The sequence below is a fragment of the Narcine bancroftii genome, chromosome 10, assembly GCF_036971445.1.
Source record: "Narcine bancroftii isolate sNarBan1 chromosome 10, sNarBan1.hap1, whole genome shotgun sequence".
NCBI classification, from domain to species: domain Eukaryota; kingdom Metazoa; phylum Chordata; class Chondrichthyes; order Torpediniformes; family Narcinidae; genus Narcine; species Narcine bancroftii.
In genome coordinates, this window is record NC_091478.1 from 26,092,922 (window position 1) to 26,117,744 (window position 24,823).

The following is a 24,823-nucleotide window of genomic DNA, read 5'->3' on the forward strand; positions in this document are numbered from 1 at the left end:
GGAAAATGTCACCAACAGATCTCCTTACTTACCAGAGTTTGAAGGGAGTCCACCTTCGAGCTCTGAACATCAGAATCCAATTTCTCCACAAGAAGTGGCAATAGGAACTGCGTGCAAGAAACAAGCACAGAAAATGCACACGTAAAAGGGTATACAACTGAATTAAAATAAAGGAGGCCTAGTACCTTCCCTATTCCAGAGGGTGTGATATCACTGAATAAATTAAAAGCTGAAATGTTTTTTTTAGGGACTATAGTGGAACTAAAAGGCCAAGATCATATCAGCAGTGTTTTTACTAATGGGGACCTATTTTAAAATCTATTCACACACCTCCCTTGGACATTATTGGGACTGGCTGCAATTATTGTCCACCTCTAATTATCACTAAATTAAGTAAGTTTTTGGAATTACATGCAAGCCAGGCAAGAATTGTGTTCTTGTACCCAAAGATCTCTTTGTTCAACAACCCTATCCAGGGCCTTGCCATTCACCATGCATGTCCTGACCTGGTTCAACTTCCAAAAATGCATCACTTTGTTCATTCAATTCAAATTCAATCAGACTTTCCCTTGCTCACTTTCCCTGTTGATCCATATCCTGTTGTAAACTTCAGACTACCCCAGACAGGTTTTAAAATATAAAACATTGTAGCACAGTACACATCTTTCAGCCCATGATGTTATGCCAACCAATGTAAACCTAATCCATGACAATCTAATCCTTTCCTTCTCACACTCGCAACCCTCTATTTTTCTTTCATCCATCTGCCCATCTCAGAGTCTTCTGAATGCCTTATTGTACCAACCTCCACCACCATCCCCAACAATACTTTCCAGACACCCATCACACTGAATTGACAGATTCCTCCTATCAATTAACTGGATAACAAGGCTAATAATGCAAACCATCACAAACCACCTCAATAAAATATACAAGAGAAAGGAATTAAGGGATGTGCTGAAATGAGGAAGGGTGAGATGAGCCCTGTGTGAAGCATGGTTGCTGTAAATATTTCTTAACACCATACCTCCTCTCAATTAGGATGTTTAGAGAAAGGAGCACTTGATGAACTCGTTTCTTCACCTCATTCTCTCTCCTAGAAATGTCACCATCCTGCTGCATAGATTTATGGTTCACATTCTTGGAGAATTAGCAAGTTTCCCCTTAGTGCTCCAGTTTCCTCCCACAATTCAAAGACCTATTGGTTAGTAGGTCAATTGGCCACTAAATTCCCACCAATATGTAGGCCAGTGGTTCTCAACCTTTTTCTTTCCACTCACATACCACTTTAAGTATTCCCTATACCATAGGTGCTCTGTGATTAGTAAGGGATTGCTTAAGGTGGTATGTGGGTGGAAAGAAAAAGTTTGAAAACCACTGTTTTAATCGTACCTAATTGACTTGTTATGTGCTCAGTTTTATAATTCCAAAGGAAATGGGCCAATGACAATTTTTCTCAAGCAAAATATTTCAATAACAATGGGGTCTCGAGCAGTGATTCTCACTCTTCCCTTCCCACTCACATAACACCTTAAGCAATCCCTTACTAATCACATAGCACTTATGGCATAGGGATTACTTAAAAGTGGTATGTGAGAGGAAATAAAAGGTTGCGAACCACTGGGATGGGAATGTGGGAAGACATAGGGAAAATTTGTTGGGAACTAGGATTGTTCTGGGAGCTGAATTGGCCAAAAGGGACTTGTTTATACATTATATGGAAACATGATAGGACAAAATAAGGCAATTTAATTGCAACTTCAGAGAGGATTTAGATAGATAACGAAAAGGAAAAAAAGTGACCTGGGAAAGACCTCAGGTACAGGACTATTGGCGCAACTCTTTCAGGAGGCCAGTGCAGGCACAATAAACAGGAAGACCCTCAATCCTTTTCAATTCTCATAAGCAAAATAAGATAGTGAAGAGTTTGCCTGCTGGTCACTAATGTTCGCATCTCAGTAGAAGTGATGCAAGTCAAGACACCAAGTTTCTGGAGATACCTCTGCAAACCGAGGAGTGGCAGTCAAAACAGATCTCAGGCTCAGTACTAGGTCATCTTGAGATATTCCGTGGGGGTCATTTGGAGGCTGCAAAGAAGAATGAAGTCAGTTTTTAATATAGTAATGTGCAATGCAACCCATTTAATCTCATAATTTGCTCTACACCCCATCAGAGTGAAATACTGTTTTCTTCCAACTGTTTCAACCAGAATCTACAAATTCATGCAACAGGGTCCATATCACTTCACTTTTGTCCATCTCTCCCCAAAACTATGATTTTGCTCAAAAATCACCTCTTGCTCCCTTTAAATTTCACTTTTGCCTTCCCTATGAATCACAGCACTGAAATATGGAGTTCTCCAGGCCTCCAATTTGTGCATTGCGAGTCTTAAACTGCCCATTTTTGTCCTCCCTTCTCCCAGGCCTTAAATCTTGAATAATCTAATTATCGAAATTTCTTTAAAAGCTCCAAAATAGATTTATTAGCAACCATCTGAAATTAAAGGTGTTGAGCTGGGAACCAATGAAGGAGCATCTCACAGAACTTCCAGAAGAAATTTCTATTAGATTGTTCTAGATTTAAGTCTTAACCTTGTCCATAAATATGTATTCAAAAATGGAATGGAGGTGCAAAAATAAGAAACTCATTCCACGTAATCATCCATTTTCCCATCTCAACTTGACCACTGACATGAAAACATTTTCTCATTATCGTAACTCCTGAACAAGCATTGTACGCAACCCAATATTCATCAAATGGGAAGTTCTACCAGAGATCCATTGTCCTTACATTCAAGTGTTTGTTTTTTTTTTTAAATGTAAAAAGTTGCGGATCCCCAAAAATGTATTTTTTTTTTTAAAAAATCATCCACTTACTGGTGTAAAATCAACTGGAAAGTAGCATGAAGTGACTTCAAAGAGCTCCTCTACAAAGGGCCCTGAAAATAGGAAGATAGAAAAAATTTTTATTTTATTTTCAGATGGTGCTTGCCCATGTCACCTTGCAAAAGCGGTAATGAGCAATGCTGCCTTTGTCCTTCCTTCCTTGGTGGCAGATGATGCAGGCTTGAGAGGCAACATCAGATTAGCTGAGGCAAGAAATTGCAGTGCATTCTATATGGAGTGCAGCCTGCAATCATGTGACTGTGCAAAAACATATAGTACAATTCATAACATAATTCTAGTCAATGTGCACCTGATTATGTAATATAAAACAAAAGGGCTCCAATCTGAAATGTTGATTCAATTTCTCTTCTCACAAATTCAGCATGACATTTTTGTTTTAGGCTGCCAGCTTTATTTGATTTTCACAGATTATCCAAGAATTTAAAACATGCATTCCTACACTTGCTCCCATTGTTGAGAAGGGCAATATTTATTGGGGTGTATTCCCATCTGCATTCTGGTCTCTAGGCAGAGCTCAGATCATAGCACTCTTCACCACCAAGTTAGTTGCTGTCATTACAAAAGTAACAAAAGAAACTCAAGCACCAAAATCTTATCAGATGGACCAGGACATTAAAGAACCAACTTCTGGATAAGATGTTAATCTGTCCCTCTACAAATTGTAGGAAAATAGGAGGAGTAAGCCCATCAAGCCTCTCCTGCCACTCAGAATAATAATGGCTCATCTCTTCTTTCCCGATCTTTCAAAAGTGTATCTACTTCCTCCAGACAAGCACAACAATCTAATCTCCACAAACTTGCTTTAGGGCAGTGTGGTTAGCATAATGCTATTACAGCGCCTGTGAATCAGGTTCAAATCTGGCACTGTCTGTAAGGAGTTTGTATGTTCTCCCTATGTCTGCTTGGCTTTCCTTCCACCTTCTGAAAATGTCCAGGGTTGTACGTCAATTGGTGCATTTGGACTCGTACGCCATAAGAGCTTTTACTGTGTTGTATGTCTAAAATTAATTCAAAATTTAAAAACTCCAGGATGGAGAATTCCAGAGGGTTCAACAACAACTGCAAAAAAAACCAAAAAAAAAAACCTTTAGCACCTCAGTTTTAAATTACTGCCTATGAATTAATTTTCACCAATTTTTTTATAGCTGAACCATAAAGTATCCTGTCTGATTCCATTACAGCTTGGGGTGGGAACTGTTCTGTCCAAGATCACAAACACACCCATCCGATTCAAGGACAGTTTCTTTCCCATTGTTATCAGATTTTTGAACAGAACTCTCATCGTTAAAAGATGAGATTCACAAACCCTACCTCATCACTGGGCTTGGTCAGTTTTATCTGCACTTCTGAAAAATTGGCCCTGAACTTTTGTTTTTATTTGTGCATTATCTGCTGCATTTAAGGATGGGTTTTTTCAATGTACCTCAGACAAAATATTGCTTATTGTCACGTGCACAATGTCCCCTCATAGAGACTTGCCGACAAGTTGAATCATCTCAAATCTACCGTTCTGAGATTAACTGAAACACAAAACGTGCCACCATTTAGAAAATTTTCCTCCTGGTGCCTTGGCCAATAATTAATTCACAAAACATCACAACAATAGATTATTTGATAAACATTGTGTTATTCATTGTGGGCGGTGTCTGCTAATGCAGGAAACACTGAAGCATACAAATGTACACGAGAGAGAGAGAGAGAGAGAGAGAGAGAGAGAGAGATAAAGAAACAAACAATAAGCTCAAGTGGTTACTTTACCTGCTTGAGTTTATTTAGTGTCAGGCTAGTTAATCACAGAGAAGCACGAGATGCATTTTCATTTAGTTTAATAAAATGCCTGAAATGGGTCATGTTAACCTCCAGCAAAAACATTAATTGATCTTTATCTGATACCAGCATTCAAGACGCATGCTTACTAATTCAGATATGAAGCCAGAGTTTAAAACATTGAGGGGTGGAGGAAGTGGCAGAGAGGAAAAAAAAACAGGAAGTTAAAACAGAAGCTCCATCTGTCTCAGAGAGAACTGAAGCTTGCTTGACACTTAACTAACCCAGTTACAAGTGGCACGTTTCCAGTGAAGTCATGGCCAACACATCAACTTCAACTCATTAAGTTGCAAAAAAAAACTTTACATTCTCATTTATTTTTCTAAGCCATCATTTAAGTGACAAGTCTAACCCTAGAGCTATAAGACATTGGAGAAGAAATAGGCCATTCCACCCAATGAGTCACTTAATCATGAGCTAATTCATTTCCCCCACTCAGCTCCACTGCCCAGCCTTCTCCCTATAACCTTTAATACCCTGGTTAATGAAGAACCTATCAATCTCTGCCTTAAATACACCCTTTCTAAAATACAGCCTGGCTAGAAGTTGCAAAATGGATCCATCACCCCAACATACAACTTTAATCAGCAGTACATCTAGTCAAACAGAAAAGACACTGCAACTATTTTAAACCAGAGCCAATGACTGAGGAAGATATCTGCCAAGGTATTCTGGTGGGAGGAGGAGGTGTTAGTAATTGTACAAGTCCATATTGTCATAATTTTGAGTTTGCACACAAATTATATTGAACTGTGCAAATAAAATTGTGATTTATCCTGGGGAGGGGAAAATACAATAACCATATTTGCGTATGGTGCAGAATCATACAAAATAAATAAATAGAAATACATACCAAGGTCATAATCATTCACGATGAGGTCCTTGGAGATCTGAAAGGCTAATAGTAAATTCCTTGGGTCCTTTTCTCCATCCATCGCTTGAATAAAACCATAGGTGAAGTCAGCTCCCAAACCTTTCAGCTCTAAGAACAAAGAATTGTGTCATATTGTGCAAATATCCACAATACAGCTTCTTTTGAACTCCAGAGAGGCAAAAAAAAGTACATAAAAATACATCTCACTTGCTCAGTGTGGAAAAGACAAACAAATTTAATCTTTGTATCAGTTAAAAAATGTTAGGAACATGCAATGGAGACCGGAGTCAACAACCCAGAACAGTCCTTCCCTCAAATCATTCACAAATCAGTTGAAGGCACTCCTAAACAGACCCAGTTACAGATCTCAGATTTTCAAAATAAAGCATACAGTAAAATTCCAATCATTTGCCATCCATTCAGAAATTGCCTCTATTCATCATCTGGCTGAGTGGAATCCATCTCCATACACCTGCTATAGAGAACAAAGTTCTGCAGCTGGGAAGAGGTGGTCACAAAATTGGCAAAGCTAATTTAAAGCCAATCAGGGAAAATAAAGACAAATGGAATTTAACATCATGAAGCATTGGATCTGGCCAAGACAAACCATACCAGTTATTTTAGAAACCAGGAACCAAACAGGTAAAAAGGAAGATTTTTACTTGTCAAACCACAAAGGTAATCTAGTCAAACTCCAAATACTGAAGGAAATGAAGAGAAAATATTTCCTGGAATGGGAAAAAAAATCTAGCAGAGAGGAAGAAGTTTCTTAAATCATACCACAAAGTAAATCATAAAATTCTGTAGACACTGTGGTTGAAGTTTTAAAAAAAGCCACACAAAATGCTGGGTAAGTTCAGCAGGTCAAACAGTGTCCCTTATGTAGCAAAGGCAAAGATACAGAACTGACATTTCAGGCTGGTGCCCATGTTCTTTTACATGGACACTGCTTGACCTGCTGAGCCTCTCCAGCATTTTGTGTTTTTACTTGAATCGTATCCAGATCTTTTAGGAATGAAACCATTTTTTAAAAAAAACTTGCTTCCTAAAGCTTTGGATGAGAAAGGGCAACTAATAGTTCATAAATGGAGACCAGAATATTTCCAATTGAGGAGATTATCAAGGAAAATAGAGCAAGATAATTTGTGGCCCAAATGAGTGAACTTATAATTACAAAACTTGAAATCCTCCGAAAAAAGGGTGGTTGCTCTAACTGGGAATGGAGAAGAATAAGGGACACAGTGGATTTGACTTGGATTACCTTTCTCATCTATCGTGAAACAATATTTTCTATTGTGGAACACATAAGATGCCAAATAGCTCCTTAAACTGGCAGACACTCAAGATCATAGATCTGATATTGGCCTCAGCTCTACTTTTCTGACTGCTCTCCATTAAAGCTCTTGTTCCTTTTAAAAATGTCAGATGAAAAATGGTAATTTAAATTTAAAAATTACCTTGCTCTCTGGTGTCCATAAAATTGCTGATTATGTTGTATACAGAGTGTCGGTCAGATTGCAATAGAGACTGGAGGAAAGAAAAGAACATTTTTAAAAGTCCACATTTGTCTCCAATGAATCTATCCTGTACCCCATGTGGCTAAGAACATTTAAATTTTAAAAAAAACTTAAGACAAAGCACCATAACAGGCCTTTCAGCCCATGACCCAGTGCAACCCAAATACTCAATTAACCTACTCCCAATTCGAACCCAGGTTACTGTCGCTGCAATAGCATTGCGTAAACTGCTACACTAACCATTCTGCCCAATCATTCATTCATTTCCATTACAAATGCCTACAATATATCAAACAAATCACCACATTGCATTAAAGACATTAAATGGTCCAATGAATCAATGTTTTGAGAAATTAAAAACATCCAAGTCTCTATGGAGGAAAAAAAGGTTCTTCAACCTAGCAGGGATTCTGAAGAATGCCTTCTCCTAGAATATTAATCTGGGTTTTCTCTCAACAGTAGTGCAGGCCATCCCCAGAAAACCATCTGGTGCCTTTGCACACATACACACCCACAGGTTGATTTCACCCACAAATCAGAAAGGAATGGTATCAAAAAGCACAAAATTGAGAAGAAAGACTAAAACGGCTGAAAGGGAAACTTGTTCCAATGTTTGTAGAAATGAACAAATTCACATTTGAATTTAATGGACTTTTGAATTTAATAATTCAAAAGGAAGATAGAAATAATTGAAAGAAAGATAAACCATAGTGGGTCAATTAGGCAGACTGTGTAGAGGAGAGGTGGCCAAACCTTTTTTGTTTGTGGGCCAGATACAGAAAAAGGAGTCACAGGCCAAACAATATTAATCCCAGCAGTCTTCAATCACTGTTGGCTCTTTTCACAGGCTGTTTAAAGCCTGTGCAGAGCCAACGGTAGTCAGACTGGGCTGTTGAACCCCACAGGGGAGCACTGAGACTTTGCTCCATACTCTCTGTGGGTCCACACCAGCAGCAATGCAGTCGTTACAGCAGCTGTTTTTTTCCTAATGGACCACATTTGGCTTGGTGGTCAGAGTTTCACCACTCCTGGTGTAGAGTGAACCATTTCAAAGTCAACATTTCAGGCCAGAACCGTTGCAGAGTTCCTCCAGCAGATTGTTGTTTCAGTTTCTAGCAGATGCAGTCATGTATATGTCAACAGGCATATATCAAGAAATGAAAGGTGGGTGTGACTGAGGTAATTCAACAATCAAGGGCGACTTTAACTTGCATGGACTAAACTTTTGTAACAAGCTCAAATGTGAACAAGTGTAATGTGTAAAGAAGCTTTTTGAGATAAAGTTTAAAAGACATATGAACAGGTACACAGGAAAGGTTTAAGAGGGATATGTGCCAAACACAGGTAAATGGGACGAGTCTTGGGCTGCATCTGAGACAGCATGAACAAGTCAGGTCAAAGGGCCCGTTTCAATACTGCACAAAGTTACGATTTTTAAAAAAAAGCCAGCTGCTGCTCGAGCTGCGGTAACGGCAGCATTGCCACTAATGCATACCCAGGGAGAGACAGTGTTACCTTGAGGATTCAATCAAGGGCTTCATACAGACTTTAAAAGGCCTGTTAAAGGAGCTGATGATGTTTTATTTAAAAATCCTGCGACTTTGGGGTCTGGGCACAAGATGTCAGCATCTGTGTTTGGTAGCAGCCCAAAGGGGAAACAGAGGATAGGTACCAAGCACCAGAAAACAGGGAGAACACTCCTCCCTGACCACCATTTGAAAAGGAGAAGCAGAGGAGACAACCCTACTGGACAGTGACCACGGAAGAAACCAGCAAGGAACTCTGCAGCTGAAGAACACGCAAGTGTCAGGCTGTTGGTAACTCGAGGAGAGGAACCCACGTAGGTTGCAGGCGACTTGCAATCAAAGGACTCTGGTGACTGGCTCAAGACGGGCTGAAAGGGTACCCAGTTATCAGGACCGCAATGTGAGAGGGTGCCCAGGGTGGGACAAGCTCCCAAGGTGCTTCAGGCACTGAAAATGTCCTGATCGTGTGGAGGTTTGGATCTGAAGACCGTTGCCGATGGATTGAACAGGAGTCTGTGCAGCTGCAGAGGCTGCGGGAAGCACTGGAGGCGAATCCACGGACACTCAAGGGACTCTCTTTTGCTTCTCTTTCTCTGACTGCAACCGATACTGTGCGATTTCTACTGAAGGCAAATCTTTGCCTGCCTTACAACAGACTAAAGGCTGTTTCGTGTAATATTATATCAGTTTTATTATGTACCAATAAAAGAATCTGGAATAATTTTATGGGAGCTTGTTCATATGCAAAAGTGTCCACAACCTGGGGAGAGCTTTCTTTTGGGTTCTGTGGGAGTTTCTGACACTCACCTGAACATGTAGCTCCTGAAACAATGCCTTCAAAACTGCCACAGCCAACCCTTCTGGCAGAACAGAACTCGTGCTCTAAAAGTGAAGTAAAAAGTAAAGTTATTCAAGACAGTCAAATGTACATAGGCTTCCATCAATCTCAATGATGAACAGTAGAATCCCCATTATCTGGAATTCAGTTAACTGGTGGGGTGGGGGTAAAATAATAGATTTCAAATAAATAAGATTTGGTAGCTCGACCTTGCAGGCGAGCACTGAGGCTCTGTTGGACACACGCAGGTTTGCCCCACTGAACTAGCAATGAACCTGCGTGCATTCTTTACGTTGTCACCACTTGTATGGAGGCGAGTCGAGTTGTCCGCGCGAGGAAGGTCTGAAAGTAAATGCTCTCCGAAGCAACACACAACCCCTTGGTGAGGATGGGAGCAAACTTTCATTTAAGTAGAACACCCCGGTCATGCTCCGGCCACAACTGCTGTTTTTAAATCAAGTTTCGATAAAGTTGCATTGGAATGAAATGGCAGCACCCAGTAGGAAGACCCAGACAGAGTCATGCGCTGCTGAGGCAACTCTGCCAAAGTGCCTCCCTATCTCTGCCTAGTAAGAGTCTTCATCTTCATTAGTAAGACTTTATCTGTAAACTTAGGGGTCGGGGTTAATTATGACAGTTAGTGGTCACCGCTACATTGTTACACTGCCAGTGACCAGGGTTCAAATTAAATTATAAGTTAGGGGAATTACTTTATTAAGGTGATCATTATATAATTAAAGACTACAATACTGATTCTTATTTTTCAAATTACTTTACATTTTCCATCTTCTTTTGTCTTTTAAATTGTGTATTCTTAATGCAGAGGTACTAGGCATTAGAAGAGTGAGGCTCAGTCAACCAGAAAATTTGAATATCCACGATCCTCATGGGTGTCGGATAAGGGGGAAATTCTACTGTGGTTGCTTTTCACAACATTATGATGCCTTGGGCTGAAACTACAAAAAAAATGCATTGGCTTGCATCAAAGACCAATCAAAAATACACTAGGAAATGAAGCAATTTTTGTAGTATTGGATGAATGATCCAGAGGACCAGACAATCAATTTGGAGAGCAATTCCAAGCCCACCACAGCAGTTTGGAAATTTATATTTAGTATACCAAATAAATACGGAATTAAAAAATAACAATGCTCATCAAATGAATGTCAGGTTCACTTCTGCCTTTAGGATAGAAAATCTACTGTCCCAATTAGATATAGTGTTCCTGTGGCTTCAGAACCATTGCCAGGTGATTGACTCAAACAATGTCGCAAAGGGCAATAATGGTCCTGTCTACGATGCTTGTAATCATTAAACAGAAGGTGGGGTTATAAGGTGGTCATGATGCTGAGCAATCTCAGCAGTGCCAAAGGATTATGATATGGAAGAATAAGATCAGTTGATTTCTAATGACCATGTTAGAAGGAAAATAAAAATAAGCTCAGTCAGAAATTCTCCTCTGAATAAAAAAAGTTGCCTGTCGTCAGTGTGTACATAGCCAGATGGAAAGAATATGCATTATATCGGTCTTTGTGGCCTCCAACTGTCTGTCATACTTTATAGCCAAAGCACAGAAGTCACTGCTGTAGTGTGAGAAGAATGTTTTTTCTCTCAATATTCTGCAGTTAATCAGGCCTTTGAGATACAAGGTTGTTCACATAAATAGGCAAATCCAGATAACTGCTGCTACATACAAAACAAAAATGAAATCAGTGGGGAATTTGCAAACGCAAATTTTAAACACCAAGTCATCGAGTGACTTCTTGAGAGCTGTAGCTTGTATCTCAAAGTGACAAGGACAACAGAAAGGCATCAAAGGAGAGCATTCACACGGCCATCTTGGGAAAACTTGAGTGACCTGTTTCAACTTCCAAACGTTGATGGCGACGCACCAAGAGCAAATAAATCGTTCCAGACTAGAATCGCAATTCAGCTTTGTTGTGCATGCAAATGAAAATATATCAATGGAAGGAAGTACCAATGATGCAAAAGCTCTATGTGACAATTTCTTTCTTTGATTTTTTGTTAAAAAAAATAAAATTGGCACTTGCTCTACAGGAAGGAATCAGACATTTCCATATCTAGAGTGTGGCAAGTTAGTAAAAGCAATTATTCCTTTGAAACCCCATGACCAGAGCCTCAGAAAGACAAGGATCCTGGTCCACATGTTGCAAAGATCACCTACCACCAGATTCCAAAAAAGTTAAATCATAGAACATTACAGCAGAGAAAACCTTCTGCCCTCCTAGTCTGTGCTGAACTATTATTCGGTCTAGTTCCACTACCTGAAACCCAGTCTATATCCCTCCATACCTCCCCCAATCCATGTCTAATTTTTCCTTAATGTTAAAATTAAGCCCACGTTCAGCTGACAGCTCATTCCATACTCTCATCACTCTGTGTGAAGAAATTTCCACTCGTGTCTCCCCTAAATTTCTCCCCTTTCACCCTTAACCCATGTCCTCTGATTTGTATTTCACCTAACCTCAGTGGAAAAGCCAACTTGCAATTACTCTATCCATCATAATTTTGTATACCTCTGTAAAATCCCCCCTCATTCTTCTGCATTCCAGGGAATAAAGTCCTAACCTGTTTAACCTTTCCCTGTAACTCAGTTCCGGAAGTTAGGCAACACCTGAGTAAATCTTCTCTGCACTCTCGTATATTTCCTGCAGTTAGGTGACCAAAACTCCACACAATACTCCAACTTTGGCCTCACCAATGTCTTGTGCAACTTTACCTTAACATCCCAACTCCTATACTCAACACTTTCTTTAAAATGTAGTTCAATGTGTCAAAATCTCTCTTTATAAATCTATCTACCTGTGCTGCCATTTCCAGGGAATTATGTATTTGTATTCCCAGATCCCTCTGTTCTACCAGACTCCTCAGCACCCTACCTGAAACCCATTTACTGAGCATGTCCTGCCTTGGTTTTCATACTTGGGTCTTTATTAAATCTACCTGCAAGCTTTGGAGCCTTCTTTGCTGTTCACTACATCTCCTTGAAACAAGAGAAGAAACTAATCTCCTTCCAGACTGAGCTGGATATAATCTCGGAAGTCCATTTGTAATCATTCGAAGGGGGAAAAAAAGAGAAGAATTCAAGGCAGAAATATCTTCTTCCTACTGAATACAAAACAATTAAAGAGCAAATTTTAAAAAAAAATCCTTACCAGGGCTTTCAGTCCTTGCAGTACATAAGGTGTTAGGAGGTGATGATCCTTCAATCGATCAATATAGAAGATTACCAATACCTCCACTGAAAGAAAAGTAAGATGTAAATAATAATGGATGAAACTGATATAGGTGTAATATCATATTTTTAGCTGCCAAAAAGATGCATCCAAGTAGCATTCATTTTCCATGGGCACGATGAGTCAACCATCTTATGGTAACAATATTGCATACAATCTGGACAGAAACTACAGGACATGATCAAACTAATTTGAGTTACTGATGCTTGACAGCTTTAGTGTTCAGTCTCTCAGATACATATTATGCAAATTCAATTTCACCTGGTGGGAATGTAGATTTCAATTTCTAACTTGCCAGTTTCTGTAACCATAATAAACAATTCAAAGTTCAGATATGTTGTCGAAGCACATACAGGACATCACAAAACCTGGAGATTCTTTTTCCTGTTGGTCAGTTAGAATGTCTACTGTCAGTAGAGCAAAGAAATGTTAAGAACTAGGAGTCTTGTATACGAAAGCCAAACATGCAATTTTATTCTAGTACTTGAAAATATCATAGAATCAAATAACTTAAGGCACAGAAAAGAGAATGCAATCATTCAAAGGAATCAGTGCTGGGATCATTATTGTTTGCCATCTAGATCAATGATCTGGATGATAATGTTGTCAATTAGATCAGCAAGTTTGCAGATGACAATAAGATTGGAGGCTTTGTGGACAGCGAAGAAGATTTTCAGAGCTTGTAGAGGGATCTGGACCAGCTGGAAAATGGCAGATGGAATTTAATGCAGACAAATATGAGGTGTTGCATTTTGAAAGGACAAACCAAGAAAGGCCACTGAGGAGTATGGTACAATAGAGGAACCTGGGAATACAGATAATCAATTCCCTGAAAGTGGCGTCACAAGTGCATAGTGTTGTAAAGAGAGCTTTTGGCATATTTGCCTTCATAAATCAAAGTAATGAGTATAGGAGTTGGGATGTTATGGTCAAATAGTAAAGTCATTGATGAAGCTAAATTTGGTGTATTACGTGCAATTTTAGTCACCTAACTACAGGAAAGATATCAATAAGATAGAACGTGTACAGAAAAGATTTAATAGGATGTTGCCCGAACTTCAGGAACTGAGTTACAGGAAAAGGTTAAACAGGTTAGGTCTATATTCCCCAGAGTGTAGAATGAGGGGAGATTTGATAAAGGTATTTAAAATTATGAGGGGGATAGACAGAGTAAATAGAAATCGGCTTTTTCCACTGATGGTAGGTCAGATACAAACCAGAGGACATGGGTTAAGAGTGAAAGGTTTAGGGGGAAAATGGAGGGCAAGCTTCGTCACACACAGAGAGTGGTGGGAGTGCAGAATGAGCTGCCAGCTTAGGTGGTGAACGCAGGCTCAATTTTTACATTTAAGAAGAATTTGGACAGGTACCTGGATGGAGAGATATGGAAGCTATGGATTGGGTGCAGGTCAGTGGGACTAAGCACAGACTAGAAGGGCCAAAGGGCATGTTTCTGTGCTGTAGTGTTCTAATAAATCAGCCCGTTTTCCCATACCAGCCAAATGTTGCGTTACTGAAATTAATTTCCCTTCTCAGCTCTCATACGTGTAGATCATGACTCCTTAATTGCTTATTTTAGTACTCCAAATCAAATGAGGCTTCCTGTCTCTACCATCTTTTGAGGAAGTTTCAGATCAGCACCAACTTTGGGTAAAATAAAGTTTCCTCAAATATCCTCGAAACTGTTTATAATTTAATTTTACAATAATTTAAACATACAGCACAGTAACAGGCCCTTTTGGCCCATGAGCCCGTGCCGCCCAATTACACCTGTATGTTTTGAAGGGTGGGAGGACACCAGAGCACCCAGAGGTAACCCACACAGACATGGGGAGAACGTACAAACTCCTAACAGCGTGGGATTCGAACCCCAGTCGCTGGCACTGGAACAGCATTGCGCTCACCGCTACCCAAACCACGTCGCCCAATCATTTCAACCTATACCTCCAATGATCTACCTCTCTCCTAGCTCAATTCATCTCGACATGTCAATTAAATACAATCCAAATAACTCTACTCGCTCCAATCTTTCTACATAACTATTATGCTCAAGTCCTGTGAATATCTTTGTAAAGAGTTTGACATCCTGTTACTATTACAACCTCAATGTAACCTGATTAATCAGCTCAGTGCTAATGCAACAATGGACGATTGGGTGGTCCAATCCTTCACGTGATACAAATGGCAACACTTCAGTTGCAAAACTTTCAGGGTGCACCTTCTCTACAGCATCAATGAGAGCAACCAAGAAGCAAGGAAGCCTAGTTTGATGTTGTGCTGCAGACTTTGGTGAAAGAGAAGGATTAAAAATAGAATTTGTATTTCTATTTATTATTATTATATCACACACACACACATTTTTTTTTAAAAAAGGGTGGGGAGGGAAAGGGATTTTTGGGTAAGAAAGAAATCAGTGGGTCAATAGGACAGATCCCGTGATGGTAGATGGCACTGTGCGATGGATAAATGCAATAAAAATCCACTCATCTTGCACACACTGTGCCAAGACAACCTGGGACATTTTCCCCTGCAAGGTGCCAAAAGAAGAATGGTATTATTTGTACCAACACAACACATCACCACATCCAAATCATAGGTGCTAATTATGCCCAGAAGTGCAGACAAAATCCCCAGAGGAACACAAGCAACCTGGAAATGCTGTCTTCACATTGTCAGTCAGTACTGAGGGATGGAAAATAGGTATTTCTGCTGTCCACTGCTTTTCTCCCATCTGCAACACTCCCCCACATTGTAATGCATCTGAATTTTTAAAAGAGTAAAACATGAAAGCCTGCAGACACTGTGGTTGAAGTAAAAACTCAATGCTGGAGAAACTCACCATTGTACTTTATATAGGAAAGATAAAGATACATAACCAATGTTTCAGGCTTGAGCCCTTCAAAGTAATGAAGGTAAACCTTGATGAGTTTCTCGTTTCTCGCACAGTGTTTTAACTGAAAGTTTTTTAAAAAAGGTTAATTCATATTTCAACAACAAGGAAACAGTAATGTTGAAGAATGACGTCAATGATTTTGTTGCAACTCTGGATCCAGTTGACCTCAAGATGCAAACCCAGTTAAAACAAAAAAAAAACCATTATGAAAGCAATTCACCAATGATATGATCTGGAAAAATGATAATGGACATAGCAAACACTTTATGGCATTATAATATTTATTTTTTGTCATACAAGGTTAGCATACCTTTATTTATGACTGGAAAGCAGCAAAACTTCTCCCATAATGTGAGCAACACCACAGGGAGATTTGGTTTTGTACATTTTTCCTTCTGTACTTTCTCCCACTTTAAGTTTAACTCATTCTGTTCTGCAAAATCATGATGACTGATGCCCTTACACTATAGTAAAGAAATGTGCTCTGCACAATAGACTTGTTTAGCAAAAACAGCTGATTCATTCTCATTATTTTACTGAATAATCTAAATCAGGTTTTGGCAAAGGTACAGCATTGCATGAGGTGACCAGAAACAGGCCAGGATCACAAGCCTAAGGAAACTATGAAAAAGAAATTAAATGTTTTGAGAAAAGCACAAATGTATATAGCAACTTCAAGTATTTCCTATCACCCCTACCTAGAAAGTATGCAGCAATTCCCTGATCCACCAAATGCATCCAATTACTTCATTTACATCCCAATACCACAATGCCAATGGTATCTAACCTGGTGTATAGAGCAGTACAATTCTAACCATTGCCATTCCAATGTTTTTCTTTCAGAGCAAAAGATCACAAACTACAACACTTGTTAAATTCTGAAAATATCCCTCCAGACCCTTTTTCCACTTAATTTTCCTCTGATCCATCTAAACCATCTCTTTTAATCCAACTCTTGATCTCCTGCTCAGATTGGGGACAACTAGTCCTAACAGAGACAGCATCTTCATTCTCAGTGCCCCAATCTTAATAAATTATATGCCAGACATCACATGAGATGAAAGCTGCTCTCTCCATACTTATTTCTTTGGCCAGAAGTCCTCAGCCCAAACCTCCATGACTCCCTATTCCATCTCTACCATCCATCTTCATTCTTACAGTGGAAAATGCAACAACTGTCCTTTTACTTCTTCCATTCCCAACATCGATGGACTTCTTTTTCTCTTGTAAATAGCCTACATCACAATGTCCATTTGAAGCCAATACTGCCTAGTTGAAAATATCACATCTTCTCAAGTTTAAATTTTAAATTTCGACATACAGCATGGTAACAGGCCTTTCCGGCCCAGGGGCCCTTGCTGCCCAATTACACCCAATTGGCCTACAATCCCCAGTACGATGGGAGGAAGCTGGAATACCTGGAGAAAACCCATGCAGACATAGGGAGAATGTACAAACTTTATAGACATCATCAGGTTTGAGCCCGGTCACTGTTGCTAGAGTAACATTGTGCTAGCCCTTACACTAACCATGCCGCCATAAAAATATTTTTCATGGCATCGTCCTAACCCGAGGGAAAACAGCCTCTTACCTTCTTTTTGGTTGAGTGAAGAATAAGATAGCAGCAGAACCTGAGACAGGAGATGCACTCCTCGACCTCTTGTTCGTGGCTCAGAATTTATTAAACTTCCGCTACCAATTAAAACATACACAATGTGATTAGAATGCATCCAGTCAGTTAATATATTGGACGATGTTCCATCACCAATGACATAACAAGCAATAAATGCAACTCTACACAAAAAACCCCCAGAGTTTATGCTGTTTTTCTCAAAGGAATGTACTATTGCAAAATGCAGTGCTACACACAGCAATCTTACTTCACCTAAATTTAGAAACATGAATGTTCATAGTAATGACAGAAAAAGTACTTCAGGTAAACCCACTCCAATTCTAAACATTGCACTTGCCAACAGCAAGCACCAGAACACAACACAAAACATAGGAATAGAAGCAAGCCAAATTACCCCACTGAGAAAGCTTCTCTATTCAATAAGATACTACTGATCTTCTCTCTCAATACCATTCATGTGCCCTTTCCCTCATCCTTCAATCCCAGAAATGTAATAATTTATGTTTTGAAGTCAATCATTGACTGAACCTTAGAGAATCAGAACTGCAGAGGCTGGAATCTCAAATGAACCAAGAGAAGCTGGAAGGACTCGGAAGCATCCAGAGAGAGAAATGATCTGTCAACACTTTGGATTTTGCAACCCGTTTCTTGAGTCTTCCTTCCCAGTCTTGATAAAGGGTACTGATCCAAATCAATGACTAACCATTTCTCTTCAAGGTGGCTGCCTGAACAGCTGAGTCCCTTCTGCTTCTCTTTGTTCACTCAATCACTGAACTTCTATGACTGAGTGAAAAAATTTCTCCTAATTTCATTTCCAAATGGCCTACCAGAAAGCATGTAATTGGAAAGGTTTGCTGATCAAAATATTTAAAATGTTTAAGAAAAAGATTTGACCTAGTAGACAATTTCTTCTGGAAGAACTCAAACAACACAATATATCCAAATGATTAGGACAAGGTTACTTAGATGTGAAATAATTTGATAAGAAATTTGCCTTCCAAAAGTTTGTGGACACTGGGCAATTGAAAATTTCAAGATGGAAAGTCATAACTTTTTTGCTGAATATAGGGATTGGAGGACAAAGACAAATATATTGAGTATTGATTAGCCATGATCATACCAAGTGGAGTCACAGGACAAACTGAAGAATAACAAGGATAAAAGGCCTACTTTTGTTCTTCTGTGCACATTTATCCACAATTGTACATCTCTTGAAAAACAGCAAATGAATTGATCCTTTGCATGCTTCCAGCAGAAATTTAAAGCAATACTCACATCAACACTTGATTCAACAATAGACAAAACTAACCAATACAGCTCTCCATCTGGCAATGTTTTCTTTCCTCAATGTGAAACACATAACCTTTGCCCAAGTTCCTATGAAATATCATTGGTCTTAAATGTTAATTCTGCCTTCTCACACAAGATGTTGCCTGATCTGCTGACCTTCACCGACGTGTTCTGTTTTTATATCAATTTAATTGGGGACCGTGATCTTAACACTTCTCTACTATTTACAGAAAAAGAAAAACTAATAATGAAAAACAAATGATGTTTGCATTACCCTAATGCTTCTACAATTTCCAGCGCTGTGTACTTCCCATTAATCACACCTAGGGGAAAACAGAACACAGTTTATATTTTACAGCACATACCAGGGGTCTCAATTCTTGAACAATTTATTTTGCCCTCTTGCAGACTTCACAAATTGGATTTATCCATAGATTTTTTTTTTTTTTAAATGTTTACTCAGAAAATTGATGAAAGTAGACATAGCATACTTGGACTTTTGAAAGGCTTCTGACAAAGCTCCATTAGAATAGGCAGATCTAGAAAGTTAGAGATGTGAGGGCCAAGATTTTTTGGCAAATTGAATCCAAATCAGCTTGATGAAGAGAGGGCAGTAGTGGAGGGTCGCTCTTCTATAGAAGTCAGCAACTATTGGTATACCACAGGGATCAATGTTGATTTGTCATTTGTCTGTTGTCTGATTAGCAAGTTTGCCGATGTCCAAGATTAGTGTAATTGAAGATAGTGAGGATAGTTCCCCAAGATAAAATAGATCAGCTGAAAAGTAAAAGGCGAAAGATTTATACGATCTGAAGAAAACCCAGAGTATACTGATCAGCTGAAAAGTGAGGCAGACCAGTCATAGATGGAATTTAATCCAGTCAACAATGAATTTTGGGACATCTAATACTGGCTGGACCATTAAAGTAAATGGCAAGGACCTCAGAAGCATTGAGATACAGAGGGAACTTGAGGTGCAAGTCAACAAATCAATGGAAGTGGCAACAAAGTTAGACCCATCATCAAAACAGTTTAATGACAGATGTCACCTTGCTAGCCCTCCACTCGGTGTTCAATCACCATGACCAGAGAAGTAAATGTCAGGCTGCTGTTGACCACAGCTCAGCATTCAACATCATCACACCAACAAAACTGGTGGCCAAATTAAAGAATCTGGGACTATTCAACCCTCTGCAACTGGATTCTCTACTTCCTCATCTGCAGATTCCCCACCTCCTCCTCACCCCCCCCCCCCGCCCATGTTGACCATAAATACAGGGCTACCCCAAGGCTCCATGCTTAGCCCCCTGCTCTATTCCTATACACACAGCTAGAGTCAAGTTTGACTTAAAGTTAATCTATGAATTCACTGATGACACCACAGTTCTTGGGTGAATAACTGGAAATGAGGAGTCAGAATCTGGTTGGGTGGTACCAGAAGAACAATCTTAATCTCAACATCACCAAGACCAAGGAGCATATTGTTGATTTTAGGAAAGAAAGGATCATCCACCTGTATGCATTGATGGGACAGAGGTGAGAGTTCGAACCTTGAAATTTCTGGGAGTTTATATTTGAAAAGACCTCTCCTGGAGCTATCGAGGCAATCAGAAAGATGGCACTTCAATGCCTAAATTTTCTAAGGAGTCTGAAGAGATTTGGCACATCATTGAATATTTAAAAAAGAAAACTTGAGCAGGTGTACCATGGAACATTTACTGACAGGTTGCGTCGCAATCTAGTTTGGTAATTTGAATGCACAGGAACACAGAAGTCTCGAGAAGATCACAAACACAATCACATCCATCACAGGCTCTGACCTCCCATCTATTTGAGGTACTGCCTCAAGGCGGCAGCCAACATCATAAAGGACCCCTATCACCCTGGTCACAGCCTCTTCTCACTACTCCCTTTGGGCAGAAAGTATAGAAACCTGAAGATTCAAAAACACTTCTTTTTAAACAGTGAGCTTTTCTTGAATTGCCCCTTGTAACACTGATGGAGTGCTCAGACACCTCGAAAAGCACTCAGATAAGCATGAATATTATCTCATATTTGTTACTTTTTAATTTAATTATGTATATTACTGTTTTTTTTAAAAGTACCTGATTAGCTGCAGCCTAAGAATTTTGGTGTATGTGTACATTGTGTAAATTCATTATAGTTTGCATTAAGACAATCCTCTAACAATACATCTATTGATTGACATTCATGGGCAATCTGGGCTTAAAGCTTCATGGAGTTAAGGATCAGACACTCTTAAAGCTCATAGCATTGTACATTGTTGAACACAACAGTGGTGTTATACTGTGAAGGAGCAACCAGGGTCAACAGCGATACAGGAAACTGTTTACATAGCAGGTTCTTATTATAGATGATAACATAACATTTCACTTTGAAATGGGAGGCCACAATTGGTCACGCTTTTTAAATTTTACAATTGTTTAGGCTTGTGGATGTTATTCACAATACTGCAATGTATTGATCAATGATCTGGTGCAATTCCACAAAGAGACAACAAAACTATGTACAATTTTCCAAGAGATATACAGTAAAACTGAAACCTTTGAATTAGGCCAAACAAAATGCTTATATTTTATGCCCATTTTTGATTGCCATTCCACAGTGCTACTGCCATTAGTAGCACTTCAGCCTTTCTGTGAGGTTGGGGAATGTGTTGGTGCAATTAAAGCCTACTGCATTAGCATGGCCAATTTTCATTCTAAATGTGAGTACAACTTGCAAAAAGAAAAAAGCCAAAAGGTTCATTGGATAATATCATATTCCACATTAGCACATACTGTTAAATTAACTACCCCACTCAGGATACCTTATCTGAAGCTAATCACTCATTTTGACAAACTAAGGGGACTCTAGATTATCCATTTCCATCATCAGTCAGGATTCATCTTTCATCATAGATAATGAAAGGTCACTATTGAATGAGCAGAAAGAATTTCTATAGGAACTCAACAGGTCAATATTTAAAGTCAGAATACATTATCAAGACACTATCATTTACAAAGGATTTCTACTCAAAATATTGACTGATCATTTCTACTCATGGATGCTGTCTGACCTGCTGAGTTCCTTCATTGATTTTTTGTGTTTCTCACATAGTTAACACCTATATCTGCTTGCTCTCTTTATAGACAGCATGTAATCCACACAATTCTGAAAACATAGCATATGGGATGGGGCAATTCTTCTACAAATCAATTTAAATATATTGAACTGTGCCCATGGTAGGACAAGTAAAATTTTCTAGTTCATTGACAAATTTGGGCCAGGGTTCATGTAGCTTTCTTTGAACGAGTTATTCTTCTACAGAATGGCAACTAACATGTACATTGGGAATTTGGAGTGGGGCATGGTGGAGGAGAATGGACAAGTTGCAGACCGGAGGGGGGGGGGGAAAATAAGACAATTTTAAATCTTATTTTACAATCAGAAGAGAGGCGACCTCAATTGAATTGGCCATTGATTGAGATCTTGATGTTCAAGAGCATGAAGCTGCAGAGGATGCATTTCTGTTTATTTGCTATACCACCACTTCCTGTTCTTAATATTTAAACCAATTAAACACCTCCTGTCATTAGTTGATCACAGCAATCTTCCCTCAGAGGCAGTAGAGAGTTGTGGATTGGTCAGTCATGTCATTAACTGCTACACTGAGCATCCATAAATGTACATTTTAGTAACACCACTTCAAACAAAATAAGCTCCTCTGCAGTCCAAGCCGAAAAGTACAGGGGTGTATCAGTAAGTTTGCAGATGACACGAAGGTTGGAGGTGTTGTGGATAGTGTTGAAGGTTGTAGTAGGTTACAGCAGGCTATGGACCAGGGGTTTTCAAACTTTTATCCCCCACTTACATACCACCTTAAGTAATCCCTTACTAACCACAGACCACCATAGGTGCTCTGTGGTTAGTAAGTATTACTTAAAGGTGATATGTGAATGGGGAAAAGGTTGAGAATCACTGATATAGACAGTATGCAGAGTTGGAATATATGACAAACTCTCTCAGTTAAAGTTATTGCATAGAAAATAGATCACCCAGCTAAAAAAGTTCACATTATATTTAATCACACAGAACCAGCAAAAATGTTCCTGGATAACTATTAAGCAAATGCAAGTTCAAATTCCATTTTTTCAGATTTATTGTCAGAGTACATACATGACATCACATACAACCCTGACATTCTTTTTCCTGCAGGTCAGACAGAATTACCACTTATTGGCAGTGCAAAACAAAAATTCATCATACACATGTAAATGTATAGGATCATTGGGAGATCAGGGTAAGCAAATAAATTTAAGTTCTTGGGAGTTGCTATCTCAGAGGATCTTTCCTGGATCCAACACACTAATGGCATAGTGAAGAAAGCTCATCAGCATCTCTACCTTCTCATGAGTTTGCAGAGGTTTGGCATGACTGGCAGAAACCCTGGCAAATTTCTACTGATGTGTGGTGGAAAGAGTTCTGACTGACTGCATCACAGTGCACGCAAAGCCCTCCAAAAGGTAGTGAACACAGCCCAGGTCATCACAGGCAAAACTCTCCCCAACATCAAGAACATCAGAAAGCAGCAACAATCATCAAGGATCCACACCACCCAGCACACACTGTTAAGACTCACATATCACAAGGTTCAGGAATAGCAGCCACCTCTCCACCATCAGACTCACAACAGATTCAATCAGGGACTCTTAAGGACTTACTTTTGCACTTTATTGATTTAAAAAAAAATTCTCTCTGTATTGCAGTTAGTTTACATTTCTTTATTTGTTTACATGTACAGTTTTTTTTTGCATTTCCAACAAGTGGTAATTCTGCCTCACCTACAGGAAAAAAGAATCTCAGTGTTGTATGTGATGTCATGTACATCCTCAGATCTAAACCGGAAATCAAAACAAGAAATGTAAGCAAACTGCGAGAGGGGAAAAAACCTTCTCCAAAACAGAACAGTAACATCTAGAATTGTAAAATGACCGTTAACTGAACAGATTATTGCTTTTAAAGCTCATCGAGCTGACTAATGTCCAGCTGAGAAAGAAATCTGCCGTCCAAGTCCATCCTATATTCGACCACAGACCTGAGAACCTCATCAGCGTGGTCCCCTCGAATGAATCGAAGTATAAACGAAACCCCTATTGAAGTGGTTTAGATTTCGTAGACTGCACAATGCATTAACAGACGGCGATAAAGTTGATGGGGTTGGGGGGGGGGGAGGTGGATAGAAGTATCAGTGGTGTACAGCACAGCCTTGTCCAGGCGGGGTCCCTGTTGCCGTTACCAGGGAGACTGGGCCTAGTGGATATAGCACCCATTCACCCAGCCCACCTCCATCTTGTTCAGGAAAACAACACATGGCCACTAGAGCGTCCACTCTTACCTGTTGCCAAGTCCTTCGCCGACTCATCGTGCTGCCCAACCATAAACTCTTCCACCAAACCCACCACGCTCAGATCGGCCGCCATCTTCAAATATCCCTCCGCCTTCTCGGCGCGCAGGCGCAGCGGTGGTAGCGCGAGTCACGTGATGAGGATGTGGCGAGAAGGCTGTTGGTGTGAAGCTCATTAATGCTCAGAATTTATTGTCATGAATAGGTCACGAAATTCGTTGTTTTCCGGCAGCAACGCAGTCCAAACATTTATATGAACTGCCTTACAATGTAAATAACAAAATAGTGCAAGGAAAATTCAAAGTGAGAAGTAAAACATGAAAGTCTGCAGACACCATGGTTGAAGTAAAAACACAATGCTGGAGAAACTCAGCTGGTCAAACAGTGTACTTCATATAGAAAAGATAAAGATTCATTGATGAACTGTTCAAGCCCGAAACATTGGTCATATATCTTTATCTTTGCAACATTAAGTATATTGTTTGACCTGCTGAGTTTCTCCAATGATGTGTTTCAAAGTCAAAGTGAAGTAGTGTCTTTGGTTCACCATTCGTTCAGGAATCTGATAGTAGAGGAGAAGAAGCTTGTCTTCAACTCCTGTACCTTTTTCCCAATAGTTGCAGTGAAGAGTGCATGGCCTGGTTGGTGGGAGTCCTTGAGAATAGAGGCTGTGCACCTTAGACACCACCTCTTGTAGATGTCCTCGATGGAGCAAGAGTGGTTCCTGTGATGTCACAGGCTGAGTTAACCCTTTGGAGTGTTTTCTTGTCCTAGGCGTTGGCACCTCCATACCAGACAGTGATTCAACCAGCCAGAAGGCTCTCCATGGTACACCTGTAGAAGTTTCTGAGTCTT

At 39.6% G+C, this 24,823-nt stretch overlaps 1 protein-coding gene across 3 annotated transcripts in view; it reads right to left on the minus strand.

Annotated features, from left to right (window-relative positions):
* Positions 1-24,071, minus strand: part of mms19 (MMS19 homolog, cytosolic iron-sulfur assembly component) — a 65,674-nt gene extending 41,603 nt beyond the window's left edge. For 2 of the 3 annotated variants that reach the window (XM_069900295.1, XM_069900296.1), the window contains exons 1-10: positions 23,960-24,071; positions 18,836-18,884; positions 17,230-17,330; positions 12,665-12,750; positions 9,458-9,532; positions 7,065-7,134; positions 5,587-5,715; positions 2,877-2,938; positions 2,001-2,087; positions 33-107 (exon numbers count right to left, since the gene is read on the minus strand). In XM_069900295.1, coding sequence (XP_069756396.1) covers positions 33-107; positions 2,001-2,087; positions 2,877-2,938; positions 5,587-5,715; positions 7,065-7,134; positions 9,458-9,532; positions 12,665-12,750; positions 17,230-17,330; positions 18,836-18,884; positions 23,960-24,044 — 819 coding nt within the window. In that variant the 5' untranslated portion in view covers positions 24,045-24,071. Of the gene's footprint in view, positions 1-32; positions 108-2,000; positions 2,088-2,876; positions 2,939-5,586; positions 5,716-7,064; positions 7,135-9,457; positions 9,533-9,697; positions 9,998-12,664; positions 12,751-17,229; positions 17,331-18,835; positions 18,885-23,959 lie in introns of those variants that run through there. The other variant, XM_069900298.1, reaches the window with a different exon arrangement.
* Between the last annotated feature and the right edge of the window lie 752 nt (positions 24,072-24,823).